At 38.8% G+C, this 26,120-nt stretch overlaps 1 protein-coding gene across 1 annotated transcript in view; it reads left to right on the plus strand.

Annotated features, from left to right (window-relative positions):
- Positions 1-26,120, plus strand: part of RYK (receptor like tyrosine kinase) — a 67,227-nt gene that overhangs the window by 15,721 nt on the left and 25,386 nt on the right. Inside the window, exons 2-9 of the mRNA XM_062582413.1 lie at positions 761-882; positions 5,963-6,062; positions 7,269-7,403; positions 9,035-9,091; positions 10,514-10,658; positions 14,523-14,623; positions 16,978-17,112; positions 20,196-20,282. Coding sequence (XP_062438397.1) covers positions 761-882; positions 5,963-6,062; positions 7,269-7,403; positions 9,035-9,091; positions 10,514-10,658; positions 14,523-14,623; positions 16,978-17,112; positions 20,196-20,282 — 882 coding nt within the window. The remainder of the gene's footprint in view (positions 1-760; positions 883-5,962; positions 6,063-7,268; positions 7,404-9,034; positions 9,092-10,513; positions 10,659-14,522; positions 14,624-16,977; positions 17,113-20,195; positions 20,283-26,120) is intronic.

Raw genomic sequence — 26,120 nt, forward strand, 5'->3', positions numbered from 1 at the left:
ATGTCTTGGAATGAATGGCACTTGTTGGGTTTTATAAGAATATTTTGGTAAATTTATGCCTGTAAGTTTCCCCATCTCATTGTGCAGATCTAGTTGTGAGCTCTTCCATGCACTCCTTCTGCATTTAAATCTGCTGCAGGCTTCATGAAAATAATCTGGGCAAGTTTCATAATCTTTTTCTGTTTATGTGAATTCAAAGTTTTATCTTGATTGCACATTTTCCTATGATCTAATTATATTGAAGTTAATTCCGTAGTGCTTATGTTTCTTGGCCTAGTCAGTCAGGAGAGGGCTCAAGAAATGACCTATTCTAGGAAGAATTACCTGCAATTAAAGAGTTGATAACCCAAAGCAATGTATTTTGTGTACACAATTGTAAATAAGAACAAAATTGGATCCTTGATTCCCAGAAAAAGACAGAGGATCACTTGTGAGAGTCTGTAATGAATTTTGAGGGGAGCTGTATGAAAAATTTTCTTTCCTATTGTGCCATTTCTACTTTTTGTCAGTTTATTCGGCAGTAGCATCTCTGAAATTGCTGCTTTATAAGAATTGGAAGCACTCTTGCGCTGAACTCTGACATAACACTGTTCTGCAAACCTGCTGTTGAATTTGGGGCTTTAGGAAGTATGTGCTTAATCATTTGGAAAAAAAAAAAGTAAGAAATGGTAGTGAGAGTTGGTTGTTGTAGCATGTATTACTGCCAATTCTGCTTTTCCCTGTCTTACTGTTTTTTTACTTCTTCCTGCTCTCATTATAGGTCTTGATGCAGAGTTGTATTATGTGAGGAATGATGTTGTTAATCATTATGCGTTGTCCTTCAATCTCTTAATTCCCAGCGAGACTAGCAATCTTCACTTTAGTTGGCATGCTAAATCCAAGGTAAGCAGACATCATTTCTGTTCTATGTTTGAGTATTTGGTATGTGATTTGTAGATTCCCACTATTGTAATTGAATGTTTTTTCTTCAAAAATTATCATATGCTAAGTGCAAAATAATTATCTCAGGTTCCTTATTTTATATTTATTTGATCAGAAGCAGTAACTTAAGATAGTATGTATCCAAACTCTTGTTGCAGAAAGGTTAAGCACTACTTTTGAAGTATTTTACACTTATTGCTTCAGAATAAAAAAAAATGCAACTTTTGTGGTTATGGGATATCTTTTGGTGGTGAATTGAACAGGCAGAAGAGGCAGCAATGCACTAGAACCTCTAGAAATGTAAACAAAGGTAGAGCAGTTGTTCTGGAGATTCTGAAAACATAGGTTTGGAGGAGAAGAGAATCTGTAAAATTATCATATACGGTGTTTTATTGAGTCTGAGTTGAAGGGACTTCTATTTCAGTTGCACACCATTGCTGAAGTGTGCAGCAACAGCACTCATAAAGATTGCATGTGGTTTTACATTTTGAAGGATTTCCAATAACTTAATTTCATCTACAAGAGTAAATTTTTATGTTTAGTCTTTGCTAAAGATTCAATCTCTAAAACTTGAGCAATGGTTATTCTTCTTTTTTTTGAACAAGACCACATTAGAAAGTGATAATGTTTAACAACTTATAAATTAAATATTTGAAGATACCTTCTGTTAGTGTTCTTCTTTCTGAGTTGTAACTTAGGCCTGGATTTTGGCCTGTAAAGGTGCTGCGTGCAATGCAAGCAAGTCCTTTTACTGGATATTGTAGCCTAACTTCTCAGGCAGTAGATAGCATACTCTGAAGTTCAACCAGTTATCATTTGAATACGATTTTTTTTTTTAGGAATTTCCTCACAGTTGTGACTCATGAGCTGCATGCGTCACCTAACCCTGCTCTGAGAGTTTCCTAGTGCCTGTGGCTGAATTTTTGCTAGGAATTTTTGAGCTTCTGTAGTCCTGTTTCTATTACTGTGATTGCACCATTGTCTCTCTTGAATCAGAATACTGTTACCAAATGCTTATCGTGGGGCTGCATAGTATAGTTCATAGTGGTTCAGAAACTGGATGGTATTTCCGCTTTTGATATTGTAACTTAAAAATTACTTAGCAATAACTTGATAATATAAATGCATCTTTCTGTATTTTAGAGGGGGGACAGGGAAGTGAAACCAAATTGATTCAGCTGAATGTGGAGTGGTAGGATAAGTTTCCAGGCAAGGACTGAGCACAGCAAACAGAGGCAGCGAACAGACACAAGAGTTCACACAGCAGTTTGCACAGGAGGAGCTGAATTAGGTGCAAGAGGACATATTTCTGAAAGGCTACCCAGGCTTGTCCACTCATCAGACCACTGCCTTCTGCTGCTCTTTCACGTGGGTGCTAATGATATGGAGAGCAAGCTGGAAACAATCAAACAAGACTTCAGGGCTTTGGGCATGGTGGTCAAGGGTCTGGGAGTCCAGGTGGTCTTCTCCTTGGTCCTGCCAATTAGGGGGAGGGATGGGAGGAGGAGGAGGAGACAAATTTTCCAAATGAATACCTGGCTGAGCTGCTGGTGTTGGCAACAGGGTTTTGGTTTCTATGATCATGGGACATTGTCTGAAGATCAGCAACTGGTGGGGAGAGATGGATTCACCTCACCAATTGGGGCACACGTGTCTTTGCCAACAGATTGGCCAGCCTGGTAAAGAGGGCTTTAAACTTAGGCAGGAAGAGGGAAGGGGGGAGTCACAGAGAGAGGGTAGTCAATAAAACACAACTTCGGTTAGGGGGCCCCCAATGGGTGCATGCAGCTGGGGATGTGCGTGTGGGACATGGCTATGGGGGACCCCCTTGCATCCTTCCTGCAAAACCTGCGTGTATGACTACCTCTCCAAAATGCCTCTACACCAATGCACACAGCATGGGGAATAAACAGGAGGAACTGGAGATCTGTGTGCAGTTGCAGGGCCACGATCTCATTGCAATTATGGAGACATGGTGAGATAGCTCGCATGACTGGAATGCTGTCATGGATGGCTATGTGCTTTTTAGGAAAGACAGGCCAGGAAGGCGAGATGGTGGAGTTGTTCTTTATGTGAGAGAGCAACTAGAATGCATCAGGCTCTGCCTAGGAGTGGAGGAGGAGACAATCGAGAGCTTATGGGTGAAGATCAAAGGGCAGGCTAATGTGGAGGACACTGCTGTGAGTGTCTACTACAGGCCACCTGACCAGGAAGAGGAAGTAAATGAGGCCTTCTGCAGACAGCTGGAAGTAGCCTTACGATCACCAGCCCTGGTTCTCATGGGAGACTTCAGCCACCCTGGTATCTGCTGGAAGGACTACACAGCTAGGCACAAACAGTCCAGGAGGCTCCTGCATTGCATCAGTGACAACTTCTTGACACAGGTGGTGGAGGATCCTATGAGGAAGAGTGTCCTCCTGGACCTAGTCCTAACCAACAAAGAAGAACTGGTTGGAGATGGGAAGGTTGGGGGTGGCCTTGGCTGCAGTGACCATGAGATGGTGGAGTCCAGGATCCTGCACGGAGGAAGCAAGGCAATAAGCAGCACTGTAACCCTGGGCGTCAGGAGGGAGGATTTAAGCTCTTCAGGGACCTACTTGGAGAAATCACATGGGTTAAGGCACTAGAAGGAAGGGAGATCCAGGAGAGCTGACTAGTATTCAAGCATCATGTCCTCCATGCTCAAGACCAGTGCATCCCAAGGAGAAAGAAGTCCAGCACAGGGGGCAGGAGACCCGCATGGATGCGCAAGGAGCTCCTGGCCAAACTCAGAGAGAAGAAGAAAGCACACAGAATGTGGACGAGGGGACAGGCTACTTGGGAGAATTCTAAGAATGTTGTCAGAGTAGGCAGAAATGTGATGAGAAAGGCTAAGGTCCATTTGGAATTTAGTCTGGTAAGAGTTGTCAAGGACAACAAGAAGGGCTTCTTCAAATACATCTGTAGCAAGAGGAAGTCTGGGGAAAATGTGTGCCCACTACTGAATGGGGCGGGGGCCCTGGTGACAAAGGCTCCAGAGAAGGCAGAGTTACTGAATGCCTTCTTTGCTTCAGGCTTCACTGATAAGAGCAGCCCCCATGAATCCCAGAGCCTGGAGATGAGGAAAGGAAGGTGCCTGAGGACTGGAAGAAAGCCAGTGTCGCTCCAGACTTCCAAAAGGGCAAGAAGGTTGACTCAGGCAACTCTAGGCCGAACAACCTCGGCTTCATCCCTGCAAACATGATGGAACAGCTCATCCTGGATGTCATCTCCAGACATATGGAGGAAAAGAAGGTGATCAGGAGTAGTCAGCATGGGTTCACCAAGGGGAAAGCCTGCTTAACCAATCTGATAGCTTTCTCTGATGGAATGACTGGTTACGTAGATGAGGGGAGAGCAGTGGACGTTGGGTAGCTTGGCTTCAGCAAGGCTTTTGACACTGTCTCCCCTAACATCCTCCTAGAGAAGCTCAGGAAGTGTGGGTCAGATGAGTAGACAGTGAGGTGGATTGAGACCTGGCTGAAAGGCAGAGCTCCAAGGGTTGTCATCAGTAACACAGGGTCTAGTTGGAGGCCTGTGGCTAGTGGCGTCCCCCAGGGCTCAGTACTGGGTCCCATCCTGTTCAGCTTCTTCATCGATGACCTGGACAAAGGGACAGAGTGCCTCCTCAGCAAGTTTGCTGATGATACCAAGCTGGGAGGAGTGGCTGACACACCTGAGGGCTGTGCTGCCATTCAGAGAGACCTGGAGAGGCTGGAGAGCTGGGTGGAGAGGAGTCTCCTGAGGTTCCACAAGGGCAAGTGCAGAGTCCTGCATCTAGGGAGAAAGAACTCTAGGTACCTGTGCAGGCTGGAGACTGACCTACTGGAAAGCAGCTCTGCAGAGAAGGACCAGGGAATGCTGGTGGATGACAAGTTGACTATGAGCCAGCAATGTGCCCTTGTGGCCAGGAAGGCCAATGGTCTCCTGGGCTGCATTCAGAAGAGTGTTGCCAGCAGGTCGAGGGAGGTGATCCTGCTGCTCTCCTCAGCCCTGGTGAGGCCTCATCTCGAGTACTGTGACCTGTTCTGGGCTCCCCACGACGAGAGAGACATGTAGCTACTGGAGAGAGTCCAGCGTAGGGCTACAAAGATGATCAGAGGGCTGGAGCATCTGCCCTCTGAGGAAGAGCTGCAAGAGCTAGGCCTGGTTAGCCTGGAGAAGAGAAGACTGAGGGGAGATCTTATCAGTGTGTGTAAGTATCCAAAGGGAGGGTGTCAAGGGGATGGGGACAAACTCTTTTCAGTTGTCCCTTGCGACAGGACAAGAGGCACTGGGCACAAACTGACCCACAGGAAGTTCCACCCGCACAGGAGGAGGAATGTCTTCACTGTGAGAGTGACAGAGCACTGCAAGAGGTTGCCCAGAGAGGTTGTGGAATCTCCTTCTGTGGATGTATTCAAAGCCCACCTGGATGCAACCCTGTTTAACATGCTGTAGGTGACCCTGCTTGAGCAGGGGGTTTAGACTAGCTGATCTCCAGAGGTCCCCTCCAACCTTACTGATTCTGTGTAACTCTCAGTTACAGTAGGTTCTGTTCTGCCTGTGGGAATAAGGACTTGAAGGATCAGCTCTTTCAAGTGGAAACAAAATGTTGACATAGTCAAATAAGATGTTTTTAAGGAATTTTGGCCCTATGGTTTATAACTTGGAACTGATTAGATGAGTAGGATTTTTCCTAACTCTTACAGCGCTAGTGAGTAAGCTTTTTAACAAGTAAGAGTGAAAATATCAGTGAGTGAGGTCTTTTTTTAAAGGAGCACTTTAATTTCTGGCCTAAATTTTCAAGAGTGATTTGAAGAATGTCTTCTATTTTGGGTTTCTTGGTTTGAACTATTTCAGAAATCTGATATTCAGACTTAAGTAAGAAACTTTGAGTATCTAAAATCCCTAGTGTTCTCTGAAAATAAAATATTTTTTTTTAAATTTGAAGAAATAATTATCCAGAATTACATAGTATTTCTTTTTAGAATTAGAGATTTATTTATTTTACTTGTTTTAAAACTTCTAACTATTTTTGCAGGTTGAATATAAATTGGGATTTCAGGTAGATAATCCTGTGGCTATGGATATGCCCCAAGCCAACATTTCATTAGAAGGAGAAGTCCCTCGCATGCTCTCAGGTAACCAAACTGATTTCTGTTGCTGCCTTCCTTCCTTTGAAATGTATACCTAGTACTGATAGAAGTAATACTTTCTGATACTCGGTAATAATTTTTTTGTTTTTTCCAGTGTGTGTAATGTTGCATAAGAACACAGTCTATTAAGCATCCTATGTTTATAGGTCTTCTGCCACAGTTTATAACATTGCTAAAAGGGAGTTGTAAATTGAGACTGCTAGTCTGTTTGAGAGTAGATTTTTTTTCTATGTTTGGTGGAGGATACAGACTTCCCTAGTGTGGAGGCATGGTATTTTTTTCAATATATACAAGGTTCCATTTCAACAAAAATAATTAAAAATTGCATGGATTTAAAAATCTGTACCCTTTAGTTTCTCTAGCCTATAGAGATGTAATTTTAAGAAGTGTAGGAGTTTTTCAAAGACGTTTGAAGTGTTTAATAGTAAATTTAAAACTGGGAAAACTATGGCTATGTAGTAGATCCTCCCTAGATGTTATACTAGAAACAAATGTATTTGTTTCAAAGTATGTGCAAATACTTGTTTATTGAGCATTCCTTACTTATTCAGCTATGATTCCTCACTGCCTGATTCCTTTTGAGTTAAATCCACTGGTGGAAATAAATTTTTGTGTGTGTGTGTGCGCGCGCTACCTTTTTGTGCAGGCAGACAGTAGGGAATTAGGCTTATTCTCTCTGCTCTGCTGACATCAGTAATACTGATAAGAAATCTAGAGAATAAATTCTGTCGTATTAGTTTGGTTTTGATTACAGACAGATTTGCAGAGACCAAAAGCTTCAAGCTTAACTGCTGTGAAAAAGGCTAATCTTCATAGTGTTTTGAAAAAGCAATGAGGAAAAGTAGCATCTGTTTTCCTGTGTTTGGAGGAACCAGCCTGGGCTGCTTCTGTGAGAACGCTTTAACCTCAATGCTAATGAATGGCTAATGGTTATCTACCCACAAATTTGGCTTATTCTAAAAATCTGTAAACTCCAGTCTGGTTCACTTAAATTTATTTGAACTATATAACTTTTAATCCCTTAATAGTTGTCTGAAAATACAAGGACTGAAGACTAAAATAGCATTTCTTAATGGGAAGTTCTTTTAAAATGTCCACTAAAAACATAATACAGAAAGAACCCCTATCATTTAAAGTTTTTTTACCAAAATGTCTGAAATGTTGTCAAACTTAATCGTTATCTGTTTGCAGTGTTTCGTGTTGAACTCTCCTGTGCTGGCAGACTTGACTCCGAGGTCACGATGTTAATGCAGCTCAATTTGACAATAAACTCCTCAAAAAACATCACAGTATTAAATTTCAAACGAAGGAAAATGTGCTACAAAAGTAAGGCATTAAATTTCAAACATTCAACAACTTAGTGTTACAGCAGGATAGAAAAAGGAAGTGGGGAGATATGTGACAATGGACATGAGTAATAATCTACCATAATAAATGATGGAAGTAGAGTAAGAAACTGGGTAACACTTTCAGAGAAAAATGGACCTTTTTTTTTTTTTTTTTTTTAACAAAAAGAATGGACTAATTCTGTAAATGTGCCCAGAATATGTGAAAATAAGAGGAGGGCAGGAAAGAAAAGAGTTAGTAATGATGTGAGTATGTTGATGTATTCTATAGATTAAGGCTTTTTCACGTCTAATAAAAAAAAAAACCTTCACCGTTGAGCTTGGAAGGAACAAAATCAGGAATTGAAGCCTAGTTTGTTTTCAGATTATTACATTTTCTTGTGGCCACTTCCTAAAAATACGTTCATAGGCATTGAAAGAAAATTATTTTAGAGAATCACGAGAACTCTACCCTTAAAATTGGCTGCAATATCCTCTTCTCAGGTGATGTTATTCAGTTTGCTTGGAGCTTCTGAGGACACTAATTAGTTTTCAAAAGGAAGCCTGTAACTTCTTTTGGCTATAAATGTTCACAGATGAACTTGTGCTAAAAGTCCACATTTTTTACATAATATCATGATACTCTTTGCATTGATGTTATGGGAAAATAATTCTTAATTCAAAGTTCATCTGTCCCTCTTGTAAATAGAGGTTTTGTTGATAAAGTGTATCTTGAAAACAGCCATTTTTACCTTTACTTCATGTTGTCTTAGGTACTTTTTCAGCCTTCCGAAGTGGAGGAAATTTGTACTACTTATGCGTTCATAGCTTGCTGAGCTGCTAAATGAGCAGAGCAAGTTTCTATAGACTTACTAAAGCAATTGGGCTGTGCGAGGCAAAACTACTTCCTAAATTATGTAAAAATAATACTTACAAAGATTGTGTTTCTATGGGTTCATAAAAACCTCAATTACTTTTTAAGTTGTGTATGGAGTAGTATAGAGTGTCTTGGGAATCCCCGTTGAATATAGCATGTGAATTGAAAATATGCAGGAACTTGTTAGTAATTTTGGTCACAGTGTACTTAATAGTTTCTGTTCAGGTCTGAAAAAGACAAAGTAAAGTTCATGTGATCTTTATTTCCTTCCTGGATTACTTTTTCCACAAGTTTGAGACTGAACTGACTTACCAAGGGGTCAGAGGATTACCAGAATCTGTGAGGTCTTTTTAGTGTGTGCATTTATACACACACCCCATACTCTACACCTGTTCTTTCTACTCTGCTCCTTTGGGATTTTACAGATAAATTAAAGGGGGCTGGAGGCAGGTTGATTCTGTGGGTTCAAACATGGCCTCGGTGGACTCTGCTATCTGTGATAATCTGGAGGAGTGCATAAGCATCAGCAGTGAAATGTATCTGACCCACATGTCTTAAAGTTTTAAGTGTTATTTTTAAAGTGGTTAGCTTTTTAAAATGGAAATCTAGAAATAACTGTAGCCCTTGAGTCAACTTGCCTATTTGGAAAAGTGGGTTTTTTTTTTTTGAGAAATGAAGCAGTTAACTTCCTGAAAAGGCTACAATCATTTGTAGCCATATGTACCAAGCTTAATCATTTACCCTCATCTGTTTAGAACTTGAACCAGAAGTGAAGTCTCCAACATCTGACAAAAACAGCAGCAAGGCTATCTGTAAGTAGTTTTGAGTGTGTGATTTAATTCAGTTTTAAACAAATGAAAGCTTGCAGCATTCCCTGTGAAAATACTCCCCTGGCAGTCTGTACTAAACCCAGTGTTTCAGTAGTTTTTTTATTAATCATTTCAATGGAAAGTATATACTGGTGAAGAGGAAAAAGTTTCTAATCCTGTAACAACTTTTTTATCATATCTTGGTGACACTGGTTTCCATACATAACTTTGATCTATTTTCTTGACTTTAGGACCTGTCAGGTTTGCTGTTTTAACTTGTCAGTATTGAATGAATGGAATGAGGTGATTTCTTTTTCTTTCACTCCTCTTCTAGCTGAAAATATCCCTGTCAATGTGCTCAGCTTCTGTGGCACTCAGTGTAAGCTTTTTGCTAAAATGCTTTTGGAGAGCCATGGAGAACATTGCTCAGTTTTCTTTTTACCACCTGCTTCTGTTCCAGGACAACTGTCATCTCTACAGTACATGATTTTAAGCAGGGAGTGCCTAGGGCTGCTCAGTCATCCCTGCTGATAAAACAAAATAAGCTAAATCCTGCCTCCTGCTGTCTCAAGTCCCTCTGACCTATGCAGCTTGTTAGTACAAGCTGAAGGTCAGCACAACAGACAGCCTGCAAGCTGTTAAGGTGGAAAGGTAAAATTTTGCCCTAAAATTTTCAGTTCAGATTCTTTTGAGAAAGAGGATTAACTGACCTGCACCACTGGTGCGTTAAGATGTGGGTCCGTAATCCACCCATCCTACTCTAAAACTAGAAGCAGAAGCTGAAGTTGTGTGTTACGGAACATTCAGTAAGCACCAATGGGAAGCTGCACATAGGAAATAAAAACAGGATTAATACCTATATTGATATGTGTTCCGGTATCCTATTTGACATATGCTTTTTCAGCCCCACTTAGCAAGTCTGTGTTCTCTAATGTCATTTGCTACATTTGGGGCTTGGCTGAGCAGGAAGCATGGTTTGTCTGTGCTGCTAGTAACTGTGTTTGCAATATGGGAATGGTATGAGGAGTACTGTGTCTCAAGTATTTGCCTCGGTGGGAGCTGTGGAGGAGAATCTAGGGGTTGTGTGGGACAGAGACTACAGGGTGTCTGTGAAACTGCAAGACCCTTTTAGGAAGCTCCTGGCTAGCTTTTTTCATTTGATAGGAATTTTTCTTCTGTCTTAGTAAATAAGTGGAGGCATTAAGTGGCTTGCTGTCCCTGCCCTGCTTTGCTGCAGCAGGAACCACGATGCTTTCCCTGCTAGGGTGGCTTCAGCTCCCTGCTGCCACCTGAGTACCATGACCTTGGTGCCTGGGGGATCTGGGAGAACACTGGGAGCAGAAGCAGTCAGCCTGCTTGGAACAATGGAATATAGTTTGCTGCTTTTTTGAGAAAGGCTCAGTAACTTCTCACTTTCTGTTTCAGTTGATCCTGTAAATGCAGCTCCCACCACTTCTACCCGTGTGTTTTATATCAGCGTAGGGGTGTGCTGTGCTGTTATATTCCTGGTGGCGATAATATTAGCGGTCTTGCACCTACACAGTATGAAAAGGATAGAGTTGGACGACAGGTATGTATTCAAGCTTTTCAAATGCATTACTTTTGACATGCTTATCCAGGTTTGTTGCAGTTCTGGAGGTCTCTGTAGTGGCTTGCAATTCTGTTCTTGGTGATTGTATTGATCACTACATGTGTTGGACTGGTAAGCACTATGCTCCAGGGAGGCAGCAGTTGCAGGCGTTCTGCTGATTATGAGGTGGGAGGGCTTTGACTGTTGGTATTTTGCAAAAATAGTTATCTGGAGGACACATAGTGGGAAATGTGGATAGAGTCACCTCTACAGGGATTGTCAGAATTGAAGGAAGACTTAATAGATATTTGAGTGTACTGAAATCTGTTTTTTACTGACTTCTACAGGAGCCCAAATTTTAGCTTTCTGTATTTTGATTGATTTACTGGTGTTCGTTTTGGTCTTAGGATGAAGTCTAAGGATTACAGTTGTTCGGTTACAAAGCTGGAAAAGTGGCTCTTTTCTGAAAGTATTTACAATCCAAATAAACCAAATTGACATAAGCAAGGGAGAAGAATTTGTAAGGTGAACCCAAGGACAATACAGTCAGCACGAGTCCTTTGCTTTCTTTTTTTCTTACCAATGTTGACTGAGATTAAACAGGAGGAGAGAGGCTGAAAAGACATGATCTGAGGCTCAGTTGAAGGCTATGTGAACAAGCTGCCTCAGATGCAACTGTTTGCAAGCAGTGAGTTTTGGAATGGAATACTTGAACACAGGTGCGCATAGGTCGTCATTTCAATTGAAAGCATGTCTTGAATTGTTTGTGTTCCTGCCTTCAGTCTCTCAGGCTGGCTTTTCCTTTATCTCAGATGGCTTTTTGAGTCTGTGGTGCCATGCAGACTGTTTGCACAGAGAGTACTAGAGTCTCTGTTTCTCCTTGCTGTCCGTTCATCTGTCTGTCTGTTTTTCTTTCTGCCCTTTATTCCTCTTATGTCTCCAGACCACTTGTATTTTGGGAGAATGTGGGTGATGTAAGTAGCAATAGTATCTGAAAACCATTTTCTGGTTCTTGATGATCTAACCAAATGACTTGTTTGCTTTTCTTAGTTCCCTTTTGTGCCTAATTTTTTCTACTGATGATATTTAATCAATACAAATCTTTTAAGTACGTGCAACTTGCTTTTATTCATGAAGGAAAAGCATTACATATAAAGTATGTGAATATAGTCTCTCTCAAAAACTTTGTATCAATCTAGCAGTGTTACTGAGTTTCTTCTTTCACTCCATCATACTTAACTCTTATGGAGAAATAAAAGCTAAAAATTAAGCTAATGTTAATACTTGGTAGTATGTACATGTTAAACAATTTGCTCTAAATTAGTTATGTGACCTTTTATAATTTCTATGAAGTTGATGTAGATACTAGGATTTGGCTTTTTAGAGGATCATGTGGTGATTTGCTTCCTGAGCTCAAAGGTACTTTGCCGTACAAAATATTGAATGGAGTCGTCGGTAGTCCTGGGCAAGAGCTGCGCTCCATCATTGTCATAGCAAAGGTGCAACAGAGGCACTTTTCACTGAAGATCAGAACTTTTCACTGAAGATCAGAACTACCACAGTTGCACTTTTCAGAATGATCCCTGCATTGTGCTCAAGACTCAACAGACGCACTTGTTAGGCGATGTTTCCATGCTTGACTGAGAAGTTGGTGAAAGGAACTACGTTCATAGTTCTGGTATTCTACTAGTATGTAACACTGAGACTAAAATATTATGAGATCAATGATTGCTTCAAGGAACCATGAGAGAAGAAACAAATTCTGATTTGGTTTTGAATAACAAGCTTTTGCTGTCAAAAGGTTCTGAATCAAAGACGATAATGTAATCGGGGTTAACAAGCTTCTAGGAGCAACAAAGGCTGAAAAACCCACTGCTGTTGCTATTAACATCAAGAAGTAGAATTAAATAAAAAAGAGGAAGCTTGTTGCATAGAAGCTAAGAAGAGGCAGCTGAATTTACAGTCTGCATAGAGACTATTTAAGAACCTTGTTCTTCAAGTTCAGAGCAAATGCTTACATGCTTTCTGCCAAGGGCACTTGAAAAAATGGCAAAGGAAATTGGCATGGCTAAACAGGAAGATGATGGAGATTTTGAAGGAGGCCTTCTTGCATTTAATAAAGCCAAAGTTGTGAGCCTGTGAGAAAGATAGGAAAGATCACAAACAAACAGAGCCTAAAAGCAGAAAGAGGCAGATCAAAAAAAGTTATTTTTCAAACTTTCAAAAGGCATCTAAAATGTTGTTTATTTATTTATTTATTTATTTTCAAGCTTACTTGCAGCAGTAGGTCAGCCAGCGAATATGTAGGGGTGGTAGGTGATCAAATTACAAAAGGAGTTTTCAGGGCAGATAAAGCCTTGAAAGAAGAAAAGCTAAATGCAAGTTCTGCGTCTGTTTTCATCACACCTGGGAGATGACCATGCCAGGGTACTTCTTCCTGGGAAACTTGTTAGAGAATGAATTGTATTGAACTAGCTTGAAGGTGTAGTGACAGAAACAAAGTGAGCAGGAATAAGTTGCCAGCAGCTGAGGAGACTCATTTAAAAACTCTAAAGGAAGTTAAGATGGAGTAGCTAGATTGTCAACAGTGGCTGTTGAGATCTTGCTCAAAAATAACTTGGAAGTCTTGGCCAGGAAGATAGTAAAATATTTGAAAAAGATTTCCAAGAAGAGATCCAGGTCACCTATGCATCAGTAGGCCTGATTTTTGTGTCAAAAATTAGTCAATTCTGTTCTAAAGAAAAGAATTAGCAAATTCATTTGTGATTATAATATAATGCAGAAGAATGGAGCTTTTTTTTTTTTTTTTTTTTTTTAGATCTGAAAAATACAGTTGAATAGCAAGGAAAGAATATTAGGGTAATGGAAGTGAGGGTTGAATACAAAGAATTGCAGGATGATCTTTCAAGAAAGAAAGATGACAAATGAAATACGGTATATGTGAACAGTGTATGTAGTACAAGGGAGAAAGTAGTTGTAATTTATCGTGTAAAACAATGATTTGGAGCTAACTGTTGCTAATTAGGAACATAATATTAGAGGGGTTACATTTCCATATAAATGCTAGCTCAGTGGGGGCAGGGTAGAACACTTTGGTCGGTAGAAGAGAGAACTTACAGTGATGTGGGATGAACAACCCTTTGCAACAGCGAACTGGGGAACAGCTGTTTAATGTTTGTTGCAGCACAGGAACTATAGGGCATCAAACAGAACTGGCAGCTGACGTGCCCAAATCAAGTGAAAGGAGATGCTCTTTGAACTAAAGTATAGTTGAGCTTTGTAGGGTGTTATAGGTGCCAAAGGTTTACTTAAGTGCAAAGAGAAACTATACAGATTAATGGAATAAAATTCATTGATAGCTTAGGAGGCCCTTTGATTACCCTTTTCTTGTGTTCTTTGCTGAGCATCACTAGTGCCTATTTGCTGCTGTCAGGCAGCCATTCAGCATGTGTGAGGGGTCTGTACTTTGTTTGACTCGGGCTACTTCATTCAAAGTCAGTGCTGATTCTCAGTGGGATGTTGGTACTGAAAACCAAGTGCATAGACTTCTATGGTTTTGATGTTCTTGATATGACAGGCAGACTCTTGGAATAAATGCTTTGGCACCATTTTTTTTCCCAAAAAAGTTAGGAAAACATACTGGAAACAGAGTAAAGTCTGTGAAACAAATGTAAGGGAGTCATTCACTCTCAAAGTGCTAAGCTTTCTAAATTGCCTGATATACAGTTTGCCATGTAAGAGAGAGACTTTCAAAAGATGTCATCCTTCCAAAGTCTCGTTTGGAGAGTGTGTTTAATTTTATGCTGATTTTGAACTTTTGAATTTAACCAATCAATGTTCATGTCCATTTTTGTTTTGAAACAGCATTAGTGACAGCAGTAGCTCACAAGGCTTATCCCAGCCTTCCACACAGACAACACAATACTTGAGAGCTGACACACCAAACAATGCAACACCAGTAACCAGTAAGTGTTAATCTATTTACAGACTCTTAAAACAAAACATCATGGGCACACCTGGAGTATTAGTTGTTGAAGTTGCACTGATTTAATATTGAGGAAAACAGAAGAGCATGAATAACCTCCTGGCTTTTATCAGTTTGCCTGTTCTGAGTTAGTTATGTGGTGCATATTTTTTTTTTTCCATTCATCTCAGTCGGGAGTGAGACTTCTATATGTACTGGCACTCAGTGTATATACAAGTACATGAGTACAATCCTGTGTTTTATCCAGCGAGATTTTTCTCCCTGTACCTAAATCAGTCTAACGGAAGGACTTCACCGGTATCTGTGAAGCATCCATTTTGTTATACACTGGGAAGAAGCTGCCTTATGCAGTACCAAAGGAAGGTGTAGAGTTGGAAGTGATAATGGCAAGTGGAAGAATCCATGTGGCTCTAGGATCAGTTGCCACAACCAAGACAAGTGTGGTCATCAGTGCGTAGTACTGATGTTTTTCCTTTGATTTCCTCATTGCTCGAAGCAACGAAGTGGAAAGAATAAAGGCTTTATAAGGGAGCTAGAGAAAAAACAGCAGTGTAGTAAAAGAAAGGATGATGGAGCAATGGTTTATATACTGTGTAATAGACTGATCCGGTAGCTGATACTAGGTGTACTATAAAGTGGAAAGTTATGTTTTATGTTAATTCTGCAATTACTAAAGTTTTATTTTTTAAAATCTGCAGTGTGTTTACTGCTCAAATTGTTTTGTCCTCCATAGTAGGAGGATAGTCCATGCAGTATAAATCTGGTGAAGGAAATGGTTAGAGTGCAGGGAAGCTGATGGGTATGGGGTAAAATACCTTCTTGCATGCAGGATTTGAACTTAAGTAAGAGGATTTGGTGCAGCACTTAGTGTGCAGTTCTCTGGCTGCTTAATACCATCTGAAGTTGTACTAACCACAAGATTTCACCGTTTTCATTGTGCTAGCACTAATGCAGCTAGGTTGCAAGCCAATTCAGGGAGCTGAACCAGTCAAAAAATGATTTATTTTGTAAATCAATTGGTTTCTGCTTGACTCGGCTCTCTGAGCTGGTATGTTGCGTAGCTATGCAAGCAGTGATATTGGTGCCAAGAAGGATATGGGTCTACATGACTGAGCTTTGGAAGAATGCAGGACTATATTACACTAAACTTAAATTGGCTTAAGTTACTGTTGGAAAACCCACTTTAAAAGATCTAAAGAGAGATGGAGGTTTATGTTAAAAAGTGAGAAAAATGTGAGAACCTGACCTCTTAGTAAAGCCAGGCAGGAAGAATGAACTGTCTTTCTGTTAATCTCAAACTGCTGTCTTTCGCAAAAGAATGGATAGTGCCAAACTGAACTTTCAACAGTTTGGAGAAGACCTTGGAATACAACTAGTTCTTTAACTGTTCCCCATCACAATCTACTTGTTTCTTGCATCTGATTCGAGTGCTGCTGGTGTCGTTGTCAACTTCAAGTTTTTAGGTTGCCCACAAAGTGACACCATTTGATTAATTTGAATATAACCACTGGAATCTCATTAAGGATCCTCTTGCAAAATTGGAGAGGAACACTTGCCATGAAGTTGCCTACAGTGCAAACTCATATTGATTATTAAACCCTCCTCACTCTGAGTTTGGTGTTTGCTGTACTTAAGTGGTTTATTTGATTGCTGTGTTCATCTGTATTGTTTCAGAATGTCCTTTAGGTGTTGTGTTACAGCCAGGGTAAAAAGGGAGACAGTAAAAATGAATGTAAAAATAAAACCACAAAATAAACAGAAAGAACTTTCTTAGGCCTTTTGGGGTCATAGCAGCTTTGTTTGCAGTAAAATTAAAAATTCATGATCAAAGTGATTCCCAAGGTTTTCCTCCAATAATGTGGTCTTAGTACAAAAATACTCAAGCCTTTCTGAAGAATATATTAATATTTCTGGATGTGTCTCATGCCCAGAGGAGGGCACTGATAGTTTTGGTCTTTATGTTCCTCCCACAGTGCATGAGGAAAATACTTTCTTCATTCCACAGTCTTGACAGTCAGTGACCATGATCTTTATTTCCTTGATGTCAGTGAACTGCAGGGTTGTGTTAACCAGCTTCAGTATGTAAAATGGAGTTTTATTTGCCTTGTTTTAGTAATGAGATTTGATTGCACGACTTTATATGAAATTCTCTTTGTAATTTTTTTCAGATTACTGCATTCATATGGTTTTTCTCTGTGTTGTTTAATATTATACCTGCTCTTTTAAAGTACATACTGCTTGTATGTTTTTACACCTGTAGGTGGTGCTGAGGGGAAGCAATATGCTTGCCGTCTCATAATAAGGGTATTTATATTGGTTTGTTTGGCTCTGCTGGCTCCTCAGGTTATCCTACGTTACGAATAGAGAAGAATGATCTTAGAAGTGTCACTCTATTGGAAGCAAAAGCTAAAGTGAAGGACATAGCCATCTCCAGAGAAAGGATAACTCTAAAGGATGTACTCCAAGAAGGTATTTACAGAACTTGGGCATTTATTGACTACAACATAATGTATTTACAGCATAGTGTAGCTACCTTTTATAACTAAATTTTGTGAAAATTAATCATAGAAGATAATTCTGATCTTCGTAAGATCTGAGTGGAGGGAATGAATGATTAGCGTTGTTTACAAAAGACCTTCAGTCATTTAAACTCATACAGTGTCCATTTAGCAGCTTCTGATTTGGAAATTTAATCAACAGATGCAATTTAACAGCTCTGATGTGAGAAACCTAGGGATTACTTGATTCTTTGTTTAAAGCTAATTTTGAAAGGGTTCATGTACAGTTCTATTGTTTATTGCTAGTGTTGACTTTTGACAATGGACCTAAGTGTTTGTTTCATCAGTAATCTTCACAACTGCAGTTTCTCTCTTAAGCTGATGAATCCTGATCAAGCTCAGGGAACAAACTTTTCAGAGCTGGAGATCTGAGCTATTAAGCAGTCCTCATCCTTTGCAGGCAGAATTACTAATTGCTTTGATTCCTCATCTGAAAAACCACGGGGAGGATGCTAGAACTCCCTATCTGATGTAAGCCTTTAAGCAGGCATCTCTTGTTGAGCTGTGATGTTGGTTCTACAGAAAACTTCTTTCATGTGTTAGGATATGTTTTATGTTCCTTCATGCTGTCTGTTACCAGTAGCCTTAATGTTAGGAGTTATCTGATTACTAGAAGAAGATTCGTAACCTCAGTTTGGGCCACATACCACAGAGTGATAGGGATATCTTATTCTGCTGGCTGTGGAGTAAACAGCTATTGAATGTAATCTGGACCCAATTAATAGTGGTATCTTCTTTTTTGACCTGCAACTTGCATTTGAGATTTCTGTTGGGAAATCAGTTTGGAGTCTATTATAACCTTCAAAAGTTAATCAAAGGGCTAGAAGTCAAATCCTTATCAAAAATCACCTGTTTGATTTTGAGATTTTAGCAAAACTGTTTCTCTGTTATCTAAAAATAAAAGTGCTTCAGAGCTGAAGTGAATAACAAATGCTTGAATAAAATTTTCAAGAATTCTGAAGTACTGCCTATAGAATTTGAAGATATCTTGCAAATCTTAGCCAAAGATTCAGTGGAAACTTCAAATATCATCAACAATTTAACATTTAATTAATTTAACATTAAAATTAACAACAATTTTAACCCTTAAATAATTATTTAAGTTTGTAGTTCTGCCATGGTTTATTCAATTGGAAAATGCAAAACTCATGGACTGAGAGTATGTGAGGGAAGAAGAAAATGCAGGCCTTGTTTCCTTTATGGTCATGTGTCATGAACTTGTTTCTCTTCTTGATGACAGGAAGACCTAGCCACCTGCTCTTTGAATATGGTTGTGTGTACTGCTGGACTTAAGCAGCACATGATTTTGAATCTGCATTGGATTCATATTTTATTAGATGTAAGGCAAAATGTAGACATGTAGGGGAAAAAAATGAATAAAAGCTGTTTCTAATGAAACTGTTACATGTCAAAGTGGAACAGATATTGACACTAGGTCAACTTTTTACCATTTTCTGATGAAGCAGACAAATGTCTCAGGTGTTCAATCTGGAATGCAGATAGCATAATTCACAAACAGCCCACAAGAGGAAAAGGCAGAGGTCTAGTGGGCAAGCACAGAACGCTGTCTATAAGTATTCCAGCATACTGATAGACTTGCATTTTAGCAGAACTGTCTTTCAATGTATCATTAAATAAAATAAAATAAAACCGTGGACCATACAGGCACACTGTTTCAATCATACTGTATTTAGATATTTAGATAATGCATTACATGAAAATTATTTTGTAGTCATAATTGCTTTTTATGCTTCCTCCATTCTCTTTTAATTCCAGCATTTAAAAACAAATAGGTAATGTCTTGTAATGAAACATGACATAGTATCAAGCTATCTTCCTTGTATTGTTTTTTCCAAATCATCTAATGTTATAAATGTGTATTTAAAGCACTTTAGTTGTGGTATTTTCAAGGACTAAGATAGAAAGTAATTTAATAGTAAAATAATAAAAACTGCATATTATGATTGCTTGTAGTTTCCCTTAGTTAAGCTGCTGCTTAATAAGATGAGAATTCCAAGATTTCTATCTCAAAGACTTTACTTACAATTCACTGCTAGATGATAGAAACATCGTGTTGACTCTGAGTGTTTAGGAACTGAAGAAGAACCACGCTTTATGCTGGAAGATATACAGCCAGACTAAGACAATCCCCATAAAAGATCTTTCAACCTAATTAGATGAGGCAAATCAGTGGAAAAGAGAAAGGGATATAACATAATAATAGACTGCACAAAGGTGACACACATTTGTCATTTTCTATTTTAATAGAAAGATGGTGCAAAGTAATTGCCAACCTCAGTTCTATAAAAAGTTAATTCTGTGTGTGTGTGTGTGTGTGTTATAGTGCTGTTTTCATTGAAGATATTCAGTATTGCTTTTCTTCTAGCAATAAATTTGTTTAACATGTGTATGAAAATTTTTGAAAGCAGACTGAACAAACTTTCAGCTAAGGTGGAATGGTTTTTATTATTCAAATGTTTTGTGAAGAGAGATGTTTCCTGAATCCAGTATTTTCCTGTGAACATTTCCAAAAAATATTCATCTCTTGGTGAAAAATGTTTTGGTTGGGGAATTCCAAATTGACTCTGAGAAAAGGAAGACCATTGAAGGGAATGTGCAGGCAATAGATGAGGGCTGTGAACTGTCATCAGTATTGATATTTAACTGGATTCTGTTGCTGTTGTTGATTCACTTTGCCTGTTGATTGTGCTTTTTTTGTCTTTTCTTTTTTTACTGAAGCAAGTCACCTAAACCTTGTGCATATACTACATAAAGTTCTGAATTCACTTTCTACTGGAGAAGTGATTGGGTTTTTTTCTTGCTGATTTAATAGGGTATTTAGGTCTTCACGTTTTATCTTTATTTCCAACTTTCTACTTTAGCCAAGAGAATATTACCCTAAAATGCATTCTTATTAATACATACTAAAGTCTATTAACTTTATCAATGTATTATCACTACATAATACTAAGTAGTTTTATATTCTCATTGTAGGCACGTTTGGGCGCATATTCCATGGAATTCTAATAGAGGAAAAAGATCCCAGTAAAGAGAAACAAGTTTTTGTCAAAACTGTTAAAGGTATGATTACATAAAGGAGGATTTTTTTATTATTTACCTTCAGTGGTTTGTGCTGTGGTGCATGCTGAGAAATCTGCCTTTAAACTTCCCCAACCCCCCAACAACCAAAAAAACCCAAATGTTTTCTGCTTAAAAAGCAAAGAAAAACCTGCATAGTTTCCAGCATTGCCTTCCACTACTGCATCTTGAATACTTTCACCTATCAAGTCTTCTAAGTAAAATTATGTTTTTTTGTTTTTCTGACATGGCACTGTTCTAGCCATTTACAGCCTTTTTCACACAAATTGCTGAAAAGTTGCACCTGGAAGGCTTTGCAGCATCTTCTATAAATAGGCACGGCGCTATATATATGTGTGTGTGTGTGTAAAAGAACTTAGCTTCTGCAATCATTTAAATGAATTATCTTCTAAACTGAATTTATACAAATCTTAACATACTTTTTTTTTCAAAAATATATATTCTGAGTGATTTAAATCATAATAGGTAGATCTTAAGAAATAAGGAATAAGGTAAGTGTAGACGAAAACTATTACATGCATCCTGCAGACTGTATCTAGAATCCATCCTCTGCACTAACCATTGGTATGGTTTCAAGCAATCGGATGTATGCACTTAATAAGAAAACATATAATGAGAAAGTCACTGAAAAAACCTTCATATTCACTTCAAGTAAAAGAATATTTTTTAATAACCTGATTTAGAGTAACAGTAGCTATGAAAGGAGTCCCTACTTCTTGAAGCTGTCACAAGAGTAATCTGAAGTGGCAGCTGGAGATAGATGCTGTCACGTTCCTTAGCTGTACCCTTGTTCTTGAAATAGGCTTGGCAGGATGCTGTGCTCTGGCGATGGAGACAGGTCAGTACCAGATGCTCTGCCTGATGTGCTGACAAGATACCCTGAACTTGAGATAATCCAAGTTGTCTGTGTTTTGAGCCAGGTACCAGTTGTGAGTCATCAACATAGGCACATGTACCTACATATGCATACAGATACACAAAGTTGTGTGAAATTAGCCCTCTTTCTTGTTTAACAAGTAGCAGGGTAGTAAGTGAAGTGCTGCTCTGTGGGCAGCAGTGAGTGCAGGAGCAGCTCTCAGGTGAGACCAGGTTGAGGTTAACCTTTGGGTAGTTCTGTCTCAGCATCTGGCAGCACTTGACTTGTGTTCTGGGACAACTTCTTTTATTTCTGCTAATGAGATTCATAGAGGGCTGAGCAGAGCAGTGAAGGTCTGATGCTGTCACTTCTGCTCCTTGCCTGGTACCCTAGATTCAGACTGCCAGTTGCTCTTAGTATCACATGACAATATTCTGTCATGATGACTTCTTGAGGAGAGCCTCTGAAACGATCATACTTCCGTTCTTTATTGTTTTCCTTCGCTGTTGAATCTGAGGAAGACTTCTGAAAAACACATGCACTGCTGTTTTGAGGATCTTGGAGGCTACCATTTAGCCTAATGATGGTAGCCAGAATTATGACTACTGAAAATGTTTGGCATAACAAAACTAATGGGAGGAGGGAGTGTGGGTTTTTTTTTTCTTTTTAAACAAGGCACAAACTTTCTTGTACTGAATTTTTCAAGAAGTGAAAGAGCATCCTTAATCAAAAAATTATACTTCTTTCCAGTACCCCATGCACTTTTTCTGAGTTCTTCTTTTTTCTGTTTGCCTATCCCTGCCAAATGGTTCCAACTGTCACCTTTTATTTGATATGATTTTTAAAAGACTTGCTTCATATCACATAAGCGTGGTGCTCATCTGTGACTGACAAAGTCCTCTAATTCGGGGCATTGTTCACCATAACCCAGGATCACATTTTCTGTCTCATTTCGTTCCTCCTCCCTGAATTAGAGACACAAAAGCTTCCACTTTCATGAGCAACAAAGTTGTGTGCTAGGATGGTTTGAGATCTATACAGCACAGTTAACTCTGTGTAGTATTGGATTAATTGATAAGACATTTGCAAAAACACGGTTTAGCTGCCTTCTGTCACCACTTGCTTTTGCATTGTGCAGCTTGTTAAAGCTAGTAAATTAAGTAATCATCTGCTGGACAAGTCAAAGATACTGGCCTGCAACAAGTAGTATACATAAGACTTGAAGTATTCTCTTGAGCCATAGGCAGTGCCTTTATATTGGCTTTTGGGAGAAAATCTCTGATATACTAAGGAATGTGTCAAAGAAGGAAAAGCTTTTAGGACAGGTAATGCTGTGAATGTCACAGCAGATTAATAGGATTTCCAAGTTCCACTACTGTGTCTGCGCTCTCGTTATGTGCTTATCATAGAAACACAAAAAAGAAGAGGTTCATTTTCTTAGTTGTTAATGTATTACAAGATCTGTAACCTTTCAAGGTGGGTTACTTCCTAATGATTTGGACAGAGAAGAATGTGCTGTCAGTTTATTCATTTCACATCCAAGAGAAAATGAATGCTGTGGCTGATATGCTTATCCGATGATAATTACGTCTGTGAGCGTTTGCTACTCAGAGGAAATGTGTTTGCAGCTTTGTCGGTTGGCCTGTTTTTCCTATCTTTGCCATCCCTCCCTGGGGTTAGGATTCTTCTGCCAGCAGGGTCAAAAAGTAAAGATGCTAGACTGATGTTAGCAATACCCATGACTGCCTTTCCCACTTCCTTGTTTCCTGACGTTTTCCAGCATTCTGGTGAGGTGTTAGGCATTACTATAAACCAGAAGAGTGCTAACTGAAATCAAGAAGCTTTGTTTTTTCTGAACTTAGTACTTGTTTTTCCTTCTGAAGTGATCTGTTGCTAAGGGAATAGGTAATAAATGAAAACTGAGAAAGTCTGGACTTGTCCAACTTTACATTGAAAGAGACCTAAGTGGAAGAGGCCAATCAGAGAGGTGTCCGAAGTAGTTTCCAGGAATGTGTTGCATTTCCCAACTTTCTCAAGTTGGGATTGACTGAGTAAGTCAGACTTTCAGAGGCCCAGTTTGATCTTCATGAAGCAACATCAGTGCAAGAGACAAATAGATTTCAGCTTGCTTCTTCAGGATTATTGGAATAGTTTCTTGTACATCACAAATTTGTCTCTGGGAACTGGGCTCTTCTAGAGTATTTCATCAGAACTATTCAGTAGGCCATTGGATTATTTTTCCACTGATGAAGTGGCTATTTGTTACACAATTTGTAAGCTCATATGGCTGCAAAGATGGAAACTCTTCTCTCAGTCTTGACATCATTTTTTATGAAAATACAATCTGAGAGTGGGATCCATTCCTGATTGTCAAAAGTTCACTACAGTACCTTAGACTGCAAGAGGTTTCTTTTTTTTTTCGTGTAGCAGTAGTGTACTCCAAAGATAATTTGCAACAGGATGGTGACAAAACTTCCTAAGTTTATGTTCACTAAGTATCTTAATTTGTCATTACAAATGTCTTTTTTTGTGTGCTATATCATCTAAGATCTGAGAGAATGCATCAGAATGCCTGAATCTTCAATATGTGAAATGTTCTGTGACTGGTATCTAAACCAGGAAAGTTTGAAACAAATAAACAAATACAGAGTATAAATTGGCAAAATTAGAGGTAGCTTTCTGGAGACTCTAGTAGTCCTCTAAGTACAAAGATCATTTACCCTGGGCAAAAAATGTCGCTTGTTCCTACCTTCTCTAGATTCTTCATGTTGGTAATCCAGTTGTTCTTTCCTAGCTCCAGGTAACAGTTTCACTGGGTAATAATATGCTAGTAATAATCAAGAAAATTTTAACTTTTTTTGTGTTCAGACATCTGTATGGATAATTTCTCTTCATTCTTTTTTAAGTAGACATTCATGAAGATTAATGTTAAAGATCTGTGTCCCTCTACCAGTAAGAATGAGAACACATATTCATACCATATTTGGAAACTACCTTTCTTGGAATATTGGAATCTGTAGATCATCTCAACCTTAATAGGTTGTTTGTGAGAAAGATGAGAGAATTAGCTGGCACTTGACTTGTTCATTGTGCTTTTTGCTCTGCGGCAGGATTGTTTTGTGTAGTTGTAATGCTTGATTTTTTTTTTTCTTTTCTGATAGGAAGCTTCCAACCATTCTAATGCAAAGTGTCTCAGTTGCCATGTTCTCGGAGATAAAATTGCATCTCTTGCGAGTGATTGACTGATATCTTCTACCTTTATAGACTGTGTGAACTTTTTTCTTTTTTTAATCTTTAGACTTTGTTACCAGCGAAAAGGAAGAACACACAGTTTTCTATTTTGATTTACAGGAACATATTGTTTAATGGTGTTTTTCCTGCAAAGGAGAAAATTATTTGCAGAACAAATGGAATTGTAATATTCCAGGAACATACACAGTGAATTTTAATTTGAGAGCCTTGACTCATGTAGTGCATACTGGCCAAGGTACATTTTTATTAAAAACAGCCAATAGTGCTATTCAAGATAATCTAACTGCTTCCATTTCATTTTCTAACCACTTAAAATATTTTTTTTGTGTGCAAGAGTGTTTGAAAACAATTCACCCACGGAAAAACACTGGAAACAAAGTCATAGCATGAATAAAGGTTAACTCTTGAGATTTCCTCATTTTACTAACTCTGAAAAATCCTTAGGTTTTGTAAATTTCGTCATAGGAGACTAAAACACTCCTTTTCAGCAACCTTGGTGATCTCCAAAGTTGTGCTTTATTTATTCGTTGTGAATCTAGTTGAGAGTAACGTTCAAAGTACACCCACATATGCAGCCTCGATCGTGATATTGTAGTAGAAGGCCTGCAGAAGGACCTTACTCTGAATTTACCTGATACCGCTCCGGACTGCAGTTGACTTCAGAATATATGTAGTATACAAGACTTCTAGTATGAGTCAAAACAGGGCTGCAGTGCAAGTTTGCACTGTGTTGTAGATCTGAGGGAACCCTGCAGATATGAACTCTCAAAGAGATTCTTCATTGCCCTGTTTCTGGTAATGTTTCCTTTCAATAGCGAACTCATTTTGAGTCACTGCAGTGGATATTCTGCACTAGAAGATGTCCTGTGTAGTCATCAAGACAGTGTATATTTAGCCAGTTATCTGAAAATGGCACCCATTCTAGTTCTGATCATTGTTCTTGAAGACCTGAAGGATCAGCCAGAAACATCAGAACTAGCAGGAATCTTCCTTTAAGGGAAGAGTGATGTACTTATTTCAGTTGTTGGGGCAGATACACTGTAAGCACAGTTTACAGACCTTTAACTGCCTTCATTCTTGTGATGTCTGTTCTGTATTATTTATGATATAGTTGAAGGTAAATTGGTGACTCTTTAGGTAGTTATGAGTACATGTAGGATGTGTAGGAGAGAAGATCCAGAGAACTCTAGACCATGCAAAGTAGAGGAAAGCAAAAAGCAGAGTAGAATGAGTTAAGTGCAAGTAAAAAATCTTGTGTTAACAAGTTTGAAGGATTTCTTATTTGTATTAGGGATACAGTATCATGGAACCTCAGTATACACAGCCTTTTCCAACATACCTTTTTTAAACTGCATTGAGTTTGTAACCATTGCAGTCTGTTGTTAAAAGCACTGCCCTAAGTAAGATATTTTTAAGTTCATACCTTATATGCTTTAAATGTTCATACCAATGCGCTCTAGAAGTAAATTAAAAAGTGTTTAACCTCCCAAAATTTTGAGTACAAGATTCAGTTTCTCTTGAAGAAAATTCACAATAAAAGCTTCAAGTAAGAAATGCTTCTTCTAGTCCGATTTAAATTTTATTAAGCTTCTTTGTAGAAGGATTCCAGAATTTAAAGAATTAGGGGAAAAGAGCAAATTTCTGAAAAATCAATTTAAAAGTACACTATATTTGTCATATAACCATGATGCACTAATAGAGACTTTAAATAG

Source organism: Rhea pennata, chromosome 9 (assembly GCF_028389875.1).
Source record: "Rhea pennata isolate bPtePen1 chromosome 9, bPtePen1.pri, whole genome shotgun sequence".
NCBI classification, from domain to species: domain Eukaryota; kingdom Metazoa; phylum Chordata; class Aves; order Rheiformes; family Rheidae; genus Rhea; species Rhea pennata.